Source organism: Cervus elaphus, chromosome 7 (assembly GCF_910594005.1).
Source record: "Cervus elaphus chromosome 7, mCerEla1.1, whole genome shotgun sequence".
NCBI classification, from domain to species: Eukaryota; Metazoa; Chordata; class Mammalia; order Artiodactyla; family Cervidae; genus Cervus; species Cervus elaphus.
In genome coordinates this window covers 34720013-34738484 of record NC_057821.1, presented here as the reverse complement: position 1 = coordinate 34738484, position 18472 = coordinate 34720013, and the positions used below count along the sequence as shown (strand labels likewise).

General features: G+C 38.7%; 1 protein-coding gene and 1 non-coding gene across 2 annotated transcripts; one reads left to right on the top strand and one right to left on the bottom strand.

The window, feature by feature from the left end:
• The first annotated feature begins 3460 nt into the window (after positions 1-3460).
• Positions 3461-15381, top strand: LOC122697817 (placental prolactin-related protein 4-like). The gene is made up of 5 exons (XM_043908815.1): positions 3461-3515; positions 10133-10314; positions 12506-12613; positions 14386-14565; positions 15187-15381. Exons 1-5 carry the CDS (start codon positions 3461-3463, stop codon positions 15379-15381), a joined length of 720 nt encoding a protein of 239 aa, XP_043764750.1.
• LOC122697884 lies at positions 8022-8132 on the bottom strand. The gene has a single exon (XR_006342215.1). It is a non-coding gene; the product is annotated as a U6 spliceosomal RNA (small nuclear RNA).
• Positions 15382-18472: the final 3091 nt, after the last annotated feature.

Here is an 18472-nt window from a genome sequence, read left to right as displayed (position 1 = left end):
CAGAAATACAAATAATCCCATTTACAATTGCATAAAAAAATAAAATACTTGAAATAAATTTAAGGTGCTGAAAGTCTATGTATGAAAACATTCAAGACACTCATGAAAGAAATGTTTAAAAGACACAAAAGGAAAATATTTAATATTTATGTGACTCGAAAAATTAACAGTTAATACATCCATACTACCCAAAGCTATCTACATATTCACTGCAGTCTCTTTCAAAATTCTGAGGCATTTTTCACAAAAAAGAAAAAAAGTTCTTGTATAAGACTGTTGTTCAGTTTCCAGGTCATGTCTGACTCTTGGTGACTCCAGGGACTGCAGTATGCCAGACTTCCCTGTCCATTACCATCTCCTAGAACTTGCCCAAGTTCATGCCCATTGAATTGGTGATGCCAGCCAATCATCTCATCCACTGTCAGCCTCTTTTTCTTCTGCCTTCATTCCTTCCCAGCATCAGGATCTTTCCAATGAGTCAGTTGTTCACATTAGGGGGTCAACGTATTGGAGCTACAGCTTCAACATCAGTCCTTCCAAAGAGTATTTGGGGTTGATTTCCTTTAAGGTTCACTGGTTTGATCTCCTTGCTGTCCAAAGGATTCTCAAGAGTCTTCTACAGCATCACAGTTCAAAAACATCAATTCTTCACACTGTGCATTCTTTATTGTCTGTCCAGCTCTTACATGCATACATGACTACTGGAAAGAGCATAGCCTTGACTATACAGACCTCTGTCGGCAAAGTGAGGTTTTTGCTTTTAAAACACTGTCTAGCTTTGTCATAGCTTTCCTGCCAAGAAGGAATCGTTTTCTAATTTCATGACTGCAGTCACCATCCACAGTGATTTTAGAGCCCAAGAAGAGGAAATCTGTCACTGCTTCCACCTTTCCCCCTTCTATTTGCCATGGAAGTGGTGGGACCAGATGCTATGATCTTAGCTTTTTTGATATTGAGTTTTAAGCCAGTTTTTTCACTCTCTTCTTTCACCCTCATCAAGAGGCTCTTTAAATCGTCTTCACTTTCTGCCATTAGAGTGGTATCATTCACATATCTGAGGTTGTTGTTACTTCTCTCGGCAATCTTTATTCCAGCCTTTAGGACTCATCTAGTCCAGCATTTCGCATATGCTCTGCATATAAGCTAAATCAGATGGGTGACAATATACAGCATTGATGGACTCCTTCACCAATTTAGAACCAGTTTATCATTCCTCGTCTGCTTCTAACTGTTGCTTTTTGAACTGCATACAGGTTTCTCAGAAGACAGGTAAGTTTGGTCTTTTATTCCCATCTCCTTAAGAGTTTTCCACTTTGTTGTGATCCACACAGTTTGGTGAGGTCAATGAAGTAGATATTTTTCTGGAATTCCCTTGCTTTTTCTATGTTCCAGCAAATGTTGGCAATTTGATCTCTGGTTCCTCTGCCTTTGCTAAACCGAGCTTGAACATCTGGAATTTCTATGTTCACATAATGCTGAAGCCTAGGCTGGAGGATTTTGAGCATAAAGTTACTAGCATGGGAGATGAGTGCAACTGTTCAGCGGCTTGAACATTCTTTAATACTGCCCTTCTTAGGAACTAGGATGAGGACTGACCATTTCAACTCCTCTGGTCACTGCTGGGTTTTCCAAATTTTCTGACATATTGAGTGAAGCACTTTAATACCATCATCTTTTAGGATTTTAAATAGCTTTGCTGGCATTCTATCACCTCCACTAGCTTTATGGGCAGCAGTGCTTTTTAAGACCCACTGGACTTCACATTCCAGAATGTCTGGCTCTGAGTGAGAAAATACACCATTGTGATTATCAAGGTCATTAAGATATTTTTTTGTATAGTTCTTATGTGTACCTTTTCAATCTCTTCATTTATTCAGCTGTATTAAATCACCAAACACCAAAGAGTCAGAGTGATCTTGAGAAATAAGAACAAAGGAATGGTACTGGGAAAACTTGATAATGCTACGAAAAAACGAAACTGTGCCCCTGTGTTTTACCATACGCAAAAATCAATTAAAAAGGGATTAAAAAGTTGAACATAAGACTTTAAGCTATTAAACTCCTAGAAGAAGGCATTGAGATAATCTTCCTGCCATTGGTCTTTGCAATGAGTTTTTGTGTTTCACACCAAAAGCAAAGCAACAACTCCAAAAACAAACCAGTGGGACCACATCTAACTCCAAAGGAATATCAGCAAAATCAAATGGCAACTTACAGATTGACAGAAAATATTTCCAACTCAAATATTTGATAAGGGCTTAATATACAAAAATACATGAGACATACAACTCATGGGCAAAAAACACCAAATAATCCAAAATTTTAATGGAGCCTAAGAAAAATAAGAGTTTCAATAAATCTGAAGATTAGACTGTAGATGAGAGACACAGCAAGGTTTTCCTTCTAGAAAAACAAAAGCTTGTGCCTTCCTGGCATTAATTTCTTCATCTTCACTCACTTGCTTGACAATTACAGTTCATAGTGTACATTCTTCAGTCAATAGCAATACCCCACACTGAGCTATAATATGTATTAAGAACAGCCCCACTGGGAGAAAAAAACTAATATTTGCATACTTATTAATGAGCATAGCAAAAGGAAGGGAATTTCCAGAGTTTACCATCCATTGTTTTCTATATTTCATTTCAAAATTCAGTCATCTAGTAAGGAAAATGAGTCAAGAGACCTCAATAATATATAGATAGAAAATCAGTTTTAAATGGGAGCATTCATGGATTATAATTTTGAGGTAATTTATTATTGTTGTTGTAACTGTATCCCTTTTGATTCTCTACTGCATCAGGTTAATAATTTATTATAAATATTAATACCAACATAGGGACATCTACTGATAAATTTATAGTGAGTAGAGAAAGACAGAATATATTGGGCAAGAAGTGAAAGTATGGGAAGTCAGCAATGGTAGCAAAGTAAAGGGGAATATTGCCTTGAGAGGAAGGAAGGTTCTCAAAGTTTCTTGAAACACCAACAACAAACCAGATGTGAGGAATTAGTTTAATTTGTAAACCAGAAACTCTACCAGAAGACATTTATGTTCACCCGTGGCGGATTCATGTCAATGTATGGCAAAACCTCTACAATATTGCAAAGTTTAGCCTTCAATTAAAATAAATAAATCTATAAAAAAATCAAGATGCTAAAAACCAAATTTTAGACAGAGAAAAGGGTAGGGTATATAGACATTCAAAACTCTCCATTGCTTAGTGCATCAGGCACTCAAGGAACACCCTCACTGAAGTCTTTCTCTATAGCTCAACCTACAGGTACCAGCATGGAAAAAGAGATAGCTCTACCCCACAGGCAGTTGAACCCTACTTTTATGGCCTCATGGCTTTCCTTAAGAAGCATTCGATGCAGCAGATTTCCTCCATCCCATCCCATCTGGCTGTTTCCCCACAGTCAACAGGAGTCTCCACCCTGGGATCATTCTGCAATCCCCATGGCTCCAGCTCCCAGCTTCCATGGACACCAGTGGACTTACAACCCTGTCCGAGGTATGAAAGGCAGCAGCATAGCTTTGTCTATGTGGTTCTCACTCCATTCAGATGGTCACAGGTTATTTAGTTCACTCCCCAACAGCTTCAAATGACTCCTCCATTCCAGTGGACAGCCATGGACACGGGGATCTCTCCCCTGCACTTCAGCTCCCTCAGCCCCAGGTGCAGAATGGTCCCACGTGCTCTCCTCCTTCTTTCCCTTTCCTCCTTGCCCCTTCTTTCCTTTCTCCTACTGAGTTCTGTGTGGATCCAGACATTCCTTCTCAGTAGTCAGGGAGTCCTGCCAGTATTCACCTGGTCTTCTGTGAGAACTGCTGTGTCTTTAGACGTTCTTGATGCATCGGTGAAGAGAGGTGTACCCCACTTCTACCTATCCCTCTGTCATCTTGTCCATCCCCATTTGTGCATGTATTAGAAACAAGCTTCCCTTTCTATTAAGTAACATTGCCATCACCACACATGTTTAACTTTGCTTTTTGAGGAGTACACAGGTAAGTTCCACTCTCTTCAGTTGAGTCAGTCATTCAGTCTTGTCCGACTCTTTGAGACCCCATGGACTGCAGCACACCAGGATTCCCTGTCCATCCCTGACTCCCAGAGCTTACCTAAGCTCTGTCCATCAAATCAGTGATGCCACTCGATGATGTCCAGTCTCTCTGACAATTTCAAAAATACAACACAATCTTATTAGTTACAGTAACCATGCTATAGATTAGATCCTCAGTTCAGTTCAGTTGCTCAGTCATGTCCAACTCTTTGTGACCTCATGGACTGCAGCAACACAGGCTTCCTTATCCATAACCAACTCCCAGAGCTTTTTCAAACCCATGATTAGATCTCATGATTAGATCATGAAGCTCAAAGTTAGATCCTCGACCTTATTAATTTTTTACATATGAAAATGTGTAACCTTTAAAAATCTCTCCCTATTTCTCCTACCATCCAGTCTTTGGCAATCATTTTTCTACTCTGAGTTCCATCCTTTTTTTTTTTTTTTTTTTTTTTGAGATTCCTTATAATTGAGTTCATATGGTATTTGTCTTCCTGACTTAGTTCACTTAGCGTAATGCCCTCCAGTTACATCCATGTTGCCACAAATGGAAGGATTTCTTTCTTTTTCTAGTGGCTAAATAATATTTACCTATATATGTCACATCACATTGTTTTAATCTATTCACCTGTTGGAAGATACTCAGGTTGTGTCTATACCAAGGCTACTGTGAAAAATGCTGCAATGACCATGGGAATACAGATCTCTCTTTGAGACAATGATTTCATTTCCTTTGACTATATATCCAGAAGTGGGATAATGGATCACATAACAGTTCTCCTTTAAATTTCTTGAGGAACCTCCACAGTATTTTTCCATGCACCAGTATACATCCCTACCAACAGTGCATAAGCACTCCTTTTTCTCCTCATCCTCAATAATATTTGTCATTTCTTACTTTTTTGGTACTAGCCATTCAAACAGGTATGAGGTGGTATCTCTTGTGCTTTTGATCTGCATTTCCTTTGATTATCAGTGATGCTGAGAATCTTGTCATGTACCTCTTGATCATCTATATGTCTTATTTGTGGGAAAATGTCTATTCTTTAAAGATGTAGCATACATTATGTTTACTATACTCCAATATATGAAACTCAGTTGCCAGCTGTATATCAACAACTCTCAGAAAGTGGAATAAAGAAAACAATCCCATTTACTATTGCATCAGAAAAAGATAAAACACTTAGAAATAAACTTAAGCAAGGTGTTGAAAGATTTTATACAAAACCTTTAAGACAATGACAAGAGAAATTTAAAAAGCATTAAAGATATGTAAAGTTATGTTGTCTTTTTAATGTGATCCTTGAGGTAGGATTTGTATTGTTATAACCTTCCCTCTTAGAACTGCTTTTGTTGCATCCTATAGGTTTTAGATCATCATGTTCTCATTGTTTTTTGTTTCTAGGAATGTTTTGATTTCCCTTATTTCTTCAGTAACCTGTTTATTATTTAGAAATGTGTTGCTGAATCTCCATGTATTTGTGTTTTTTAAAGTTTTGGTTCCCCCCCCCCCCCCCATATAATCGATATCTAGTGTCATACTGTTGTGGTCAGAGAAAATGCTTGATATAATTTCAATTTCTTTAAATTTACTGAGGTTTGATTTGTGACCCAAGATGAGGAAAATGTTCCATGTGCAATTGAGAAGAAAGTATATTCTTCTGCATTTGGACGGAATGTGCTGAGGATATCAATTAGGTCTGTTTGCTCTAATAGTTCCTTTTAAGCTTATGTTTCCTTATTAATATTCTGTTTTGATGATCTGTCCTTTGGTAGAAGTGTAGTGTTAACATGCCCTACTATTATTGTGTTACTGTCAATTTCCCATTTTGTGTCAGTTAGTGTTTACCTTATGTATTGAGGTGCTCCTATGTTGGGTACATAAATATTTAAAATTGTCATGCCTTTTTCTTGGACTGATCCCTTAATCATTTGGTAGTGTCCTTCTTTATCTCTTATAATAGCTTTTATTTCAAGGTCTATTTTTTTCTGATATGAGAATTGCCAATCCAGCTTTCTTTTAAATTCCATTTGCATGGAATATCTTTATCCATCCTCTCACTTTCAGTCTGTATGTGTGTCTAGGACTGAAGTGGGTCTCTTGTAGACAGCATATATATGGGTCTTGTTTTTGTATCCATTCATCCAGTCTGTGTCTTTTGGTAATAATGGGAGAATATAATAGCAAATAAAACAACTGATAAAGGATTGCTTTACAAAATACAAGCAACTCAAATAAATCAGTCAACAAAAGCAAAGGCAAGAGCTGAAAAAATAAACTAGTGGGACCACATCAAACTCAATACCTTGTGCATAGTAAAAGAAGCCATCAATAAAATGAAATGACAACCTATGGAATGAAAAAAAAAATTTCAAATCACATATTTGGTAAGGGCTTCATATCCAAGTATATATAAGAGACTCATGATATTCAGTAGGAAAGAAAATCAAATAACCCAAATTACTAAAGTAGCAAAGGAAGAGTAAGTGCTTTGAAAAATCTGAAGATTAGACTGATAACAGACACTGTAAGTTTTTCTTTCCAAAACAGAAGCCTATGTCTTCCTGACATTTCTTTCTTTGTCTCCAATCACCTGATTGGTGATTGCAGTTCACAGTATACATCCTTCACTCAATAGTAATCACCCTACATTGAGTTATATGTGCTAAGAATAGCCCTACTAACTATAAAAAACTAATAATTACATACTTAATCTTGAGGCATCTAAATCCAAGGTTTAAAGTTTTCAGAATTTTCCACTCCATTGTTTTCTGCAATCTATTTAAAAATTTAAACACCTAGTAAGGAAAAATGAGTAGAGGACCTCAATAATACATAGATAGAAAGACATTTAAAACTGGGAGCATTACTGGATTATAATTGGGGGGAATGCATTATTACTAATACTATTAATTGTATTCCCTTTTTATTCTCTGTTATACTAGGTTGATATTTATTTAAAATAGTAATACCAACGTAGAAACACTTAGTACTCAAGTGACAGTAGATTGAGAAAGACAAATCTTATGAGGCAAGAACTAAAATCACAGAAAATTAGCAATGGTATCAAAAGAAGGGGCAGTATTGCCTAGAAAGAAAGCAGAGTTCTCTAATTTGTGGAGACAACACAAACAAGTCAGATGGGAGCCAACCAGCTTAAGCTGTATACCAGAAACTGCACCAGAAGGAAAGTGAAGTTCATAAAAATATGCTGATGCTAAAAGCCAAAATCCAGACAATAAGAGAATAGGGAAGGGTATATGAAGATACTGAAAACTACTCGGAGATGTAGACAAGGAAGCAAATACACTAATGAGCATCAGAAAAATCAAAGCACAAAAGGGTCTGAAAAGTAAATCATAAAGAGACTTGGTAGTCTGATCAAAAGAATAAGAGGATCAAATTAGACACCAAAATAGAAAGACTTGTGCACATGATAGAACCAGAGAATGCTCAGGAGAGAAAGTTTCGGACCTAGTGGACCAGCGAACAGAATCCTCCAGCATCAGGAACAGAAACCCTGAACAGGACTCATGACTGTGCGCTCTGGGAACGGCCTCAGTTTCAGAGTCTGGGCGCTATACTGCCTAAAGGCGAACGCAGACCAGGACTATAGCTTGCTGTGATGCTGAGTCACAGACAATAGTGTCTGTTAGCTTACTTTTCTCATTCAATTATAAAGTTAATGAATCACTAACCAATGATAATTGACACCATCAGTTTCCAGTCAGATCCTCTTTAGTCATACAATGGATATCTGAACCTGTTATATGATCCCCAATAACAGTTTTAATAATTAAATTTATTGATGTTTAATTGAAGGTAATTGCTTTACAATACTGTACTGCTTTCGGCCAAACACCATGAATCAGCCACAGGTTTACTTATGTCCCCTTGCTCTTGAATTCCTTCCCACCTTCCTTCACATCCTGCCTCTCAAAGCTGTTATAGAAAAAATATGCAATGCTTCACAAATTAGTATGTCATCCTTTGTCAGGGGCCATTCTAATCTTCTCAGTATTATTCCAATTTTTTAATATATATGCTACCAAAGTAAACACACAAATCACATTTTAACACAGAAAGAAATCATATAGTTAGTCATTGATCAATAAATGATCAATTACATTAGGAATTAGGGTATTCAGATATGTTTACTGCCCTTAACAGATTTGAATTTCATAAGGTCCAAAGTTCCATGTAGGAATTAAGTGTATATTTATGCATAATACATGTAAACATGCACAGAAATATATGCCCACAAATACATCTATGTTATGCAAGCTATTATTCTCCCTGCCTATTACAATAAGCTCTTTAGTTGATGACAGAGATGGTCCCAAATCTCTCCAACTTATATGTCTCCTTTTTGAGAACCAGTTCTTTGATTTTCATCACCTAATTTTAAATAACCATTTTATTCTTAGGTACCATGCCCCTTTAAACTAACTAAGAGCAGAGAAAACCTCATAAATGCTGATATCTTATCCTTAATTAAATTACCACTCTTCTGGTAAATGGGAAAAAGAATCATGTTCAGATCTCATTCAGGAGGATAAAATTCCTGTTTTATCAGTTCTCTTGTCCAAACTCAATTTTCCTCACTTCAGTCTTAAATTCTGCTTGCTTACAAAGGACGGACAGGAAAAGTAATATTAAAATCACACTTGCAAGAGTCTATGATTTTATGCTTCTGTTGGCCAAAGGTAGGGCCATGAATAATTTCTGAAATATTAAAATACGTCATGGAAGCCTGAAGGTCTAGTTCTACTATCAAAGAGGGGATTTTGGGAGATGGTTCAAAACCTAAGCCCCATGGGTTGTCAGGATGTGCTCCTGACCAGACAGATGGATTTTCTCCCCAAAATGTCACAGTCGGGAAAGGCCAGGCCATGTCCGCAGAGACAGAGCCAGTGACGGGGTCCTGGGTGCTGAGAGGCAAGATTCTTGGATGACCATCTGGAGATTTACCTGCCATTTCCTTGAAGAAACAAATGTAATGAGAAGATTAAAGATGCATAAAAGTAGAAGAGCTGTCAAGGTGCCTGGAAGCAAGGCTAGTCAGGAGAACCAGGCCCCTACACTGATAATTGTCAAAGACTTTAAGAGTGAGTGTTTTATAGACAGAGCTGAACAAGTGGATAAAACCAATGTTCTAGGGTCATTGCTGTTTTGCAGTCAAAGACAAAATATTTTTCTCTGCAAGCAGAGTCATCACAGCTCCTGATATGGTCCTGGTTACACACATGCAGACCGAGAGCCCACAGGCATGTGTGACGTGACATCAGGAAGTGCACAGATGACTGTATTGGTGCCCAGTCTCCTCCATCTGTTAATAATAAGACCTTTGGAAAATTACTTGCCCTCTCCAGGTCATCGCATCTTCATTAACATAACTTGATGATCATAGTGAAGATGAAGGCTATCTCACAGGGTTACTGTGAAACACAAATTTTAAGATGTTTTAAAGCTTTTGGGAAAGTATCAAAGACATGCATGGGGTTACGAAGGTGAGTTAGCAGATCCAAGGTACAGTATCCTTTTTCTCTTAGTATTCTCTCTGTACTCAATAGTAGCGATCAGTCAGTCATGTGTTTACTCTTACCCCAACGTGATGGTAAACCACACAGATCAACTGTACACTTCTTGTCATTTCAGTGTCTAAAATTCAAGCATTAGTCAATGTAGAGTGAAAAAATTACAAACTCCTAGAGGGCCTCTCTGCTGAGAGCCTGCAGAGTCCCAACATTAAACTGTCTTAAAAGAAAGGCCTAAATACTCTGGCTCAGAATTAAGTTCCAAATGTTTGCAGAGCACAGAAGTACTTCTGGGAGCAATGCAAAAATGCAGGGAATAACCTACTTCTCCAACTATCTATCTGTGCAAATATCATCATCCATCTAAATTCACACAGAAGGCACTCCTTCTTCCCCATCTCAGCTGCTACAGCACCAACTCCTACTCAGAGCAACAGGGAAACAGAAGGCTTCCCTCCACAGGATGTATTTGATAACCTCAGGTGACTAGATTATCTCAGAACGGCTCATGTTTTTATTTTAGTAGGGTCCTGCTTGCTCCTGCTGCTGGTCATGTCAAATCTGCTCCTGTGCCAAGGCAGCTCATGCCGGGACCTCTGTCCTGAGGGGGATGAACTCTGCCGGACCGCCCTTAGGGACCTGTTTACCCGTGCCACCATCCTGTCCAACGACATGTATAACCATTCTGCAAAAATGTTCGATGACTTTGTAAGTACTGTGGTGGTCGTGGTTTAGTTGTTAAGTCGTGTCTGACTTTTGCAACCCCATGGATTTTAGGTCGACAAGCCCCCAAAAGGAACCTTGGTGTAAGTAACTGGGCTACACTGTCTTTAAACAAGAGGGCTGCATCAGCCAAACTTCAAATAACACTCTCTAGGTCAAAGAAGCCATCAGCTGAGAAGATGTGGAAATCGAAGAAAACCAGTTTTGTGAAATCTCAAAGATGCCTAAGAAGTGCAATAACTTTTTCAATTTCCTTCATTCATTTTCTTTTTTAAATTTCCAAAATAAATGATTTTGTATTTGTCAGCTAGGAATGCCATAAAAGAATACAATAGACTCAGTGGAATAAACACCAGAAATTTATTTCCTCACAGCTCTGGGGGCTAGAAGTCCCAGATCAGGGCACCAGTAAGGTGAGGCTCTGCTGAGAACTCTTTCTTCCCAGGATGGCTTCTCCGTGTGTCCTCACACAGGGTGGGGGTGGGAAAGACAGACAGAGGAAAGGACACACAGACACAGAGACAGAAGAGAAAATTCTCTGGTGTTTCGCTTCATGGAGACACTAAACCTATTGGATGAGTGTTCCAACCTAAGAGCTCATTCAACCTTAATGGGCTTTGCTGGTGGCTCAGATGGTAAAGAATCTGCCTGCAGTGGGAGAGACCTGGGTTCTACCTCAGGGTCTGGAAGATTCCCTCGAGAAGGGAAAAGGAAACCCTTCCAGTATTCTTGCCTGAGAAATCTCATGGACAGAGGAGTCTGGTGGGCTACAGTCCATGGGGTCCCAAAAAGTCGGAACCCTTTTAAAAACACAGTACTTTGGCAGTTTGGGCTCTAACACATGAATTTAAAGAACACACATTCAGTCCATAATACTACCTGACATAACGCACTTTTAGGTGGGGCTAGTGAAAAGGAAGCATGTTGAATTTCTGGCCCTTCAGTGTCTCTCTGAGCTTTCTTCTCCAGGCTCAGAGTAAATAGCCAATAAATGAGAACTGCTCTGCAGTGAACTGGGTGGATGGAACATGTTAAACAAAGCTGAATCCCGGTCACAAAAATGAATGCTGGTAGTTTTTTTAATGCTACAAGTTATTGTTTTAAGATTTGCAGTGAATAGGTTTCAAGCTACAATAGAAGCAGAGTTTACAATTGGAAACAACTATTCTCTTTCTGATGAAGGTATTTGAAAGTTGTATGTTAATTCTTTTAGTTCAATAAAGGAACAGCCAGTAGAGCAGACAGCTAATAAAAGTCAGTGCTAAAGGTTTCTATTAAATTCACGCAGTTGTTTTTACTCATTAGTTTTTGTTTCATCCTTCATTTTTGACCATCCATTTTTTCCCCCAACTCTTCCAAGTAATCTCTTTAAATGTTCATAACTTTTGCTAAAGATCATTTTTTCTCTATCAATCAATGTGTTAGCTAGATTTTTCTACTCTTATTATTCTCAGTCCATTGCTTGGTATTTCCTATAACTTTATGCTATGTTTTTCTGTTGTACCATTTTATCACCATAAACAACATTGTATTCTGCACCTGGGATGAACACTAAGCTAATTGTTGTGCAGATTCAGAGATAAGTCAAAGTCATTATCATATAACTCCTTATAAGGGAATATTTTGGCTCTACCCCACAGTAAACAAGAGGTTAAATGGTTAAATATAGGTGCATGCATGCATTCTAAGTCACTTCAATTGTGTCCACCTCCTCGCAACTCTACTGACTGTAGCCCAACAGGCTCCTCTGTCCATAGGATTCACCAGGCAAGAATACTGGAGTGTGTTGCTGTACCCTCTTGCAAGGGATGCTCCTCGCCTAGGGATCAAACCTGAGTCTTCTTATATCTCCTGCATTGGCAGGAATGTTCTTTACCACTACTGTCACCTGGGAAGCACCAAATATTGATACATATGTAGTATATTTGGTCCAAATACTAAAAAATTTTTTTTAAAAGATACTATAACAGAAAAGGGAAAGGGTAGAACTTACAAAAGTTAGATGTAAAATCATTTTTATAGAGAAAATGTATACAAAAAGTAGGAAAACAATGACTTTCAAATTTTGTGATGCCCCCTTAAAAAAATTATACATTTATCAACATGTTAATGTTCTGGTAATGGGTTCATCTAGTGAATGCGCAACAACCCTAAGCAATTGTCTGGTCAATTTCAGGATTTAAGGTATGCCCAGGGCAAACCGTATCATATCAATGCCTCCAACAACTGCCACACCAATACCCTCCATCTCCCTGAAGCTAAAGAACGTGCCCAACTCATGAACGTGAGTCTTTTACCGGGGTTTTTCACTGGATCAAATGAGACAGAATGTAGGTACCAGGCTTCAGATTATTAGAGGTAATCGTAACTGAACATGAAGAAAAAGTGAAGCCTGTAAGCAATTAAAGAGAAATTATATTATGCAGTTGATGAAGCATGAGCGAAATCAAGGGATGACTAAAGATCTGTAGTAGCAAAATGAACAGATCTATAAATTGTCCATGCAGACAAGTTTAGTTCAACCAGTGCATTAGACATAGATTGCAGCTATGATTCTGTACAAAAACAGGAAATGAATGGGAACTTCCATGTGTAAAATAAAAGATTGCAAAATTCATGAATATGTAAGAAATGCACCCCAGTTTTGAGTACTCCCTGTTACTAGTGACTCCTACATGGAGTCCTATTCTGCACCACTCGAGCCAGCGTGTCTGCCTTTCTAGGTTCTCCTGATTCTGCTTCTACTTCTCTGACACCTCCTTATTCATCATTCTCAACGACTCCTCTGTCACCTTTTATTCTTAATTTGTACGTCTCCCCCAGAATGGCCTATATAACATTGCCTTGCTTCTCATGGTCGCAACGATTGCCTCTGTTCTGAGACAACACAGTTTACGTATCAAGCCTCAGTCATTTATGGCAGCTCCAAATTTTCACCATTATAATCTCTCCTTTCTGATTTCCTGCAGTATCTTTGTCCTAACATTACTTAAAACATTTTCATATGCATTCCCCCTTAAAATACTATCTTCTCTCTCTACAACTTTCTTAATGATACCAGCATTCTTTTCCTCTGTTAAGCTCATTAATAATGAGGATAATCGAGTAAAGTAAAAAGGTCAAAGAGGAAGAAGAGGAGGGATTTTTTTTGGGGGGGGTGATTTTTCAATAAGCTTAAATTTAAAGTTTATTGAGAGTTACTACATGGACATACATTTTGCTAAGCACGTTATGTGCATTACTATATTTACTCCTATTCAGTTCTCTGTTCTTTACCACTAAAACAGTTCATGACTGTAAAGAAATAAGGCATATTAACTAGAGATCTTCAGCCCCCAGGATTTTCATGCTCAATTCTGCTAGTATTAGTGAACTAGGTGGGAAAACCCCCCATTGTGAATCCCACTGATGCTGTTACTAAAGACAACGCTGTGCCATTTTCTGCCTGGACACATGTCAACAAGACAGACTCTTCTAATACCAGCATGGGGGCTGGTGTTGGGATCAACTGAGGAAAGAAAGCCTGTTTAGGAATGTCATGTCTTCTTCATTGTCTCTTTGTTGTAACATCATAAAACAAATTACCAATCGAAAATCAATATGAATGATTCATTTGATTCTTTAATATGAAAGAATCACTGGGTGACAATGATGTGGACACAGGTAGAATGCCTCCTTCCTGGGTCAGGTGTTACAGGCACATACTGACTTGCCATAACTACTTAGCTTTCTCTCACGCAAATATACAAACATAAAAGAACTCACCGAGTGGGTGGTACAAATTCATAGGAAAAAAGATAATTCTTCATGTTATAAATTAGAACTTATCAGAAGTATTAGTTAGTAAAATAACCTAGGTTTTTAATAATTCAGTGAAGTGTGAACTAATAGCTTACATTTTATAATTTTGCAACTTTTACTACCTTCAAAAATCTCTGCATACACATAGGAATAACCAAGAGTTCTTTAGGTCAGTTGCTCTGAGCAAAGATCACATGTTACCAAAATCACTGAATTATGATTATTTTAATGAGACTGTTTCTTATGGTTGCTTAGAATAAAGGCCTTATTACGTGGATACTCATGTTACTGTACTCCTGGGGTAAACCTCTGTATGAGCTAGTCACGGAGCTGCGGAGTATGAAAGAAGTCTCAGATGCTATCCTATCAAGCGCCAGAGAAAATGTGAGAAAAGTAAAAGAACTTCAAGCACTCATAGAGAGGCCATTCAGCCAGGTGAGCATCCTGCAGAGGGCTTTCTTGCTTTGCTCATGAATGAAAGAGGTAACCTCTGTAATGCATAAGGAGTTTTGAAATATCTCATTTTGTTAGAAGATTCATGTCTTCTATATGCTAGACTGCTACTACATAAAGCAGGAGCCCAGTCATCCATAGTGATGGAGTCTACTGTAAAGGAATCAGATTTCACTGCAATTTTTGACATGTGCAGCCTTCTCTGCATTGCACACGATTCCACCAAAAGCTTGCTCTTCCTGGGCACAGGTGGTTGAAATATTTTCAAGAGTAAGAGAACTAGAGAACAGAATTTCCAATATCAGCATTTTCCTCAAAGTATCCCAGGACATCTGCTCTTGAAGTTCCACGTGTCTTTCTCTGTTCTCCTGAAATCAAAGGATGAGAGAGGGAAGGAAGAAAAGAGAAAGTTAAAACTAAACTTGAGTTATGTTTTTACATTTTATATTCCTAATTGTTTTCTTACAGGCTAGGTCCAAATCCATATCTAGAGACTTTTAGCTTCGTATATCTTCCCCAAATCTTAATTTGATTATTAGAAGGAACAAAGATAAGCAAATATTAATAAAATGCATAAGAAGTCATTATTTTTTGGGTATTCAGGTTATTTCTAGAGCCAGGAGGAAGATGTTCTACGCTCGCATTTACTGGTTTGGACTCCGATCCCTGAAGTCGAGCAATGAAGAAAGGCGTCATTCTGCATTTTTTAACTTCTTTCACTGCCTGCGCAGGGATTCACGTACACTTGACCTTTACACCAAGCTACTGGCATGCCGACAGCTCTACAACAAGTGTTAAATCCACATCCATGCCATCCAGTTCTGAGATGGTCATAATGATCTATCCCATAGCAACCTTCTTTGAAATTTACAGCTTTTTAATGCATGCTCTGTGAAATGGGTCTCCTCTTAAAAATATAAACACAGACTCTGTTGAGATGTCAAAATCTAAGGGGGCAATTTGGCAACATTTCATATTTTCATTTAATATAAAATCAAAAGAAAATCCACCCCTACAATTGAGAGAATGAAACTCCTATTAAAATTAGTCATAAATAACAGAAGCTGGCATTACAAATAAGACCATTAAGAGATTACTTAAGAATCACAGCCAATTATTCTGGGTCAAGTTATGAGAATCAAAGTATTAGACAATTGTTCATGGTTCTGGTCATGCTACCAAGAAGGCTGAACCCTCAAGATTCTTTATGAAAGCCAGCCGCGAACTGTCAGCCAACTGTCACAGTGTTACACCAGACAGGATCGCACCTTTGTACAAATAGCATGAGGTTTACTGAACTGTCTGAAGATTGTTAGGATGTTGTCTTAGACCTTCTGGGTTGCTATAACAAAATATCACAGACTTATTAACAATGGAAATGGATTTCCACAGCGTGGTCATGCAGGGTCCTTTCTGGTCACACACTTCTTATTGTATCCTCAAACGGGGGAAGGGCTCGGGAGCTCTATGTGCCTCATACATAAAAGCACTCATCTCATTGAGGAGGCTCAATCCTCATAACTCCATCACCTCACAAAGGCTCCTCAGATGGATGCTATAACCATGGGAATCAGGATTTCATCATATGAAATTTCTGGGGGACACAAAGGTTGAGACCATAGCAGATACAAACCTGAACTGCCTCCATCCTCCTCCAGTGGCTGTCTTCACCCAAGCTCCACTGCATCCTCATTTTCTGCATCACCTTGCAACCATTCCATACATTCTGTCACTCTGGGTTTCACAAGGCCAGGTCAGTCAAGTGTCAACTCCATCTCACAATCAGCCTATTCAACGTTTCCCTCTCCCCTGCTGAGGCACAGGGGACCTACCAGGAAGCATCGATGTGTCCATTTCTGCAAGGTTCCTTCTCTCTCCCTCTCTGGATCTTCATTCCTTGGGCCATGATGGAACAGGGTAGACGGTAACGAGATGGGAAAGTTCTGACATCACTGACTTACATGGTGCTCTTGTAGCCTTCTCTTGGTCCAGATGGACTGATCTGAAGTTCCCCCTGACTGACAAGTGTTTCTCTTGTGGGGTGTCCTTGTGATTATCCAGGACATTCACAAGTTGGGGATCCCCAATGCCATAGTTTCCTTTTTAATCAGGGGAAATATTCTGGTACCCACAGCTCACCACCTGCAGTCATCAGCACAGCCTCTCTTTTTCCCTCACTCTGCAAGCACCATCTGGAGAAGATTCAGTAGCCCACAGTGCTGCCTACTAGCTGACCCACAGGAAACCCATGTATCATAAACACTGATACAATTGAATGGCAGAAATACTGGTGTGCATCTATCCCTGTCCGGGGCCTCAGGACAATTGTCCAACTGGTCATATAGACACTGAGGAGATCAGAAAGCTGGATTCAAAAACACATTTATCTGAGAAGTGAGATACCATTCTCTCTTCCTTTTAGAGTAACTATCCTAGTCAGTAATTATTTGGCCTTACAAACATGCCCTAGTAGGTCCCTGAATTATAAAATCCTCCAAATAGACTGAGTCTCTACTGAGACTGGAGCAGTGTGACTGGATTAGGGTTGCTCAGCTTGTTCAACAGCCTCCAGACAACCTGGGATGAGGGCCAATCTTTTGACTGGCTCTCCTAAGAAGTCAGTGATGTTGCTGGGCTGGTTGTGCAGCATCTTTAGGGCTTTAGCCATAATTCCTGGTAAACGCAAATTGGGAAATCAAAAGGTAGAAGGGAAAGGGGCATAAATAAGAGAGAAGGAAGAGAAAGACAGAAGGAAGGAAAAGCAACAACCGGAAAGTGACTCAAGGACTTGGGTAGTAAAGGATGAAATGCTGTTAGAACATTTTAAGAACCCAAATATATATGCTTTTTTTTTAATATACTAAGAGTAAATATCTCATATTCCTTTTTATTTCCTATTTCTCATCTATCCTCTTATTTCTGAAATAGTCTTTTATATTAGGAGTATTCTTTTATTGTTACTAAAGGTCATAGTTCTAGAGATGAACAAAGTTTGGCAACTCTTCAGGGCAGAATGTAGCCAAATTATCTTCTTTTACACAAAGACACCTTTCACCCACATACAGGAACACTGTCAAGCAAAACCAGCCTCTTCCCCCATAGTCAGGGTTATTCTTGTCCAAGTCTTGCCCCTGCCTCTACCTAGGATGACCCAAACCTTTCTGAACATGACAGAATACTCTGCCCCAAAGCAATCTATCAATCCCTCCTTTGGCTCCATCATGCATGTAAAGTGTCAGCTTTCTTGTATTTTCACTTTCTTCTTTCAAAAGATAAAAGACCATGAAAAAAAACCTGTAAGCACTTTCTAAGTCATTTACTGCCCAAAACATCTAATTCTTTTGTGTTACTTGCTTACGTTTCTTTCCTTCAGTGTCTAGATATTTCCAGCAGAGAGGATGGTATTTATTAGAGGGAAAAATTGGCAATAAGGGGGACAATGCAATTAGAGGAAATGTACACTCACCTTAGACCACACATATCTTCATGTCTTTGATTCATAAAATTTATTTCAAGCATGAATTTAGGACTTTACATCAAGAACAGAGGTGGTGACATTGAGAATGCTCTCCTTGCTTGACAGTGACATATAATGTGAATACTGTAGATTTCAGACAATATTGAACAGAGCCATAGATATTCTATAGAATCAGTCAGGCGTAGTCAAGGAGGGGATATTTGGACAGGATTTAACAATCACGCCCTTGCCATCTAGAAAATGTTGATTTTCCCCTCTTTTGCAGATTTCCATGTAAGATTAATTTGAAGAAATGGCCCTGCCATATCAGGAATAGTAGCAGTGGTTACCGAAGGGAAACAAACAAATGAAGAACCTTTGAATTTCACTGAACTTATAGATTAGTAAGTCACATATCATGGACACAGTGAG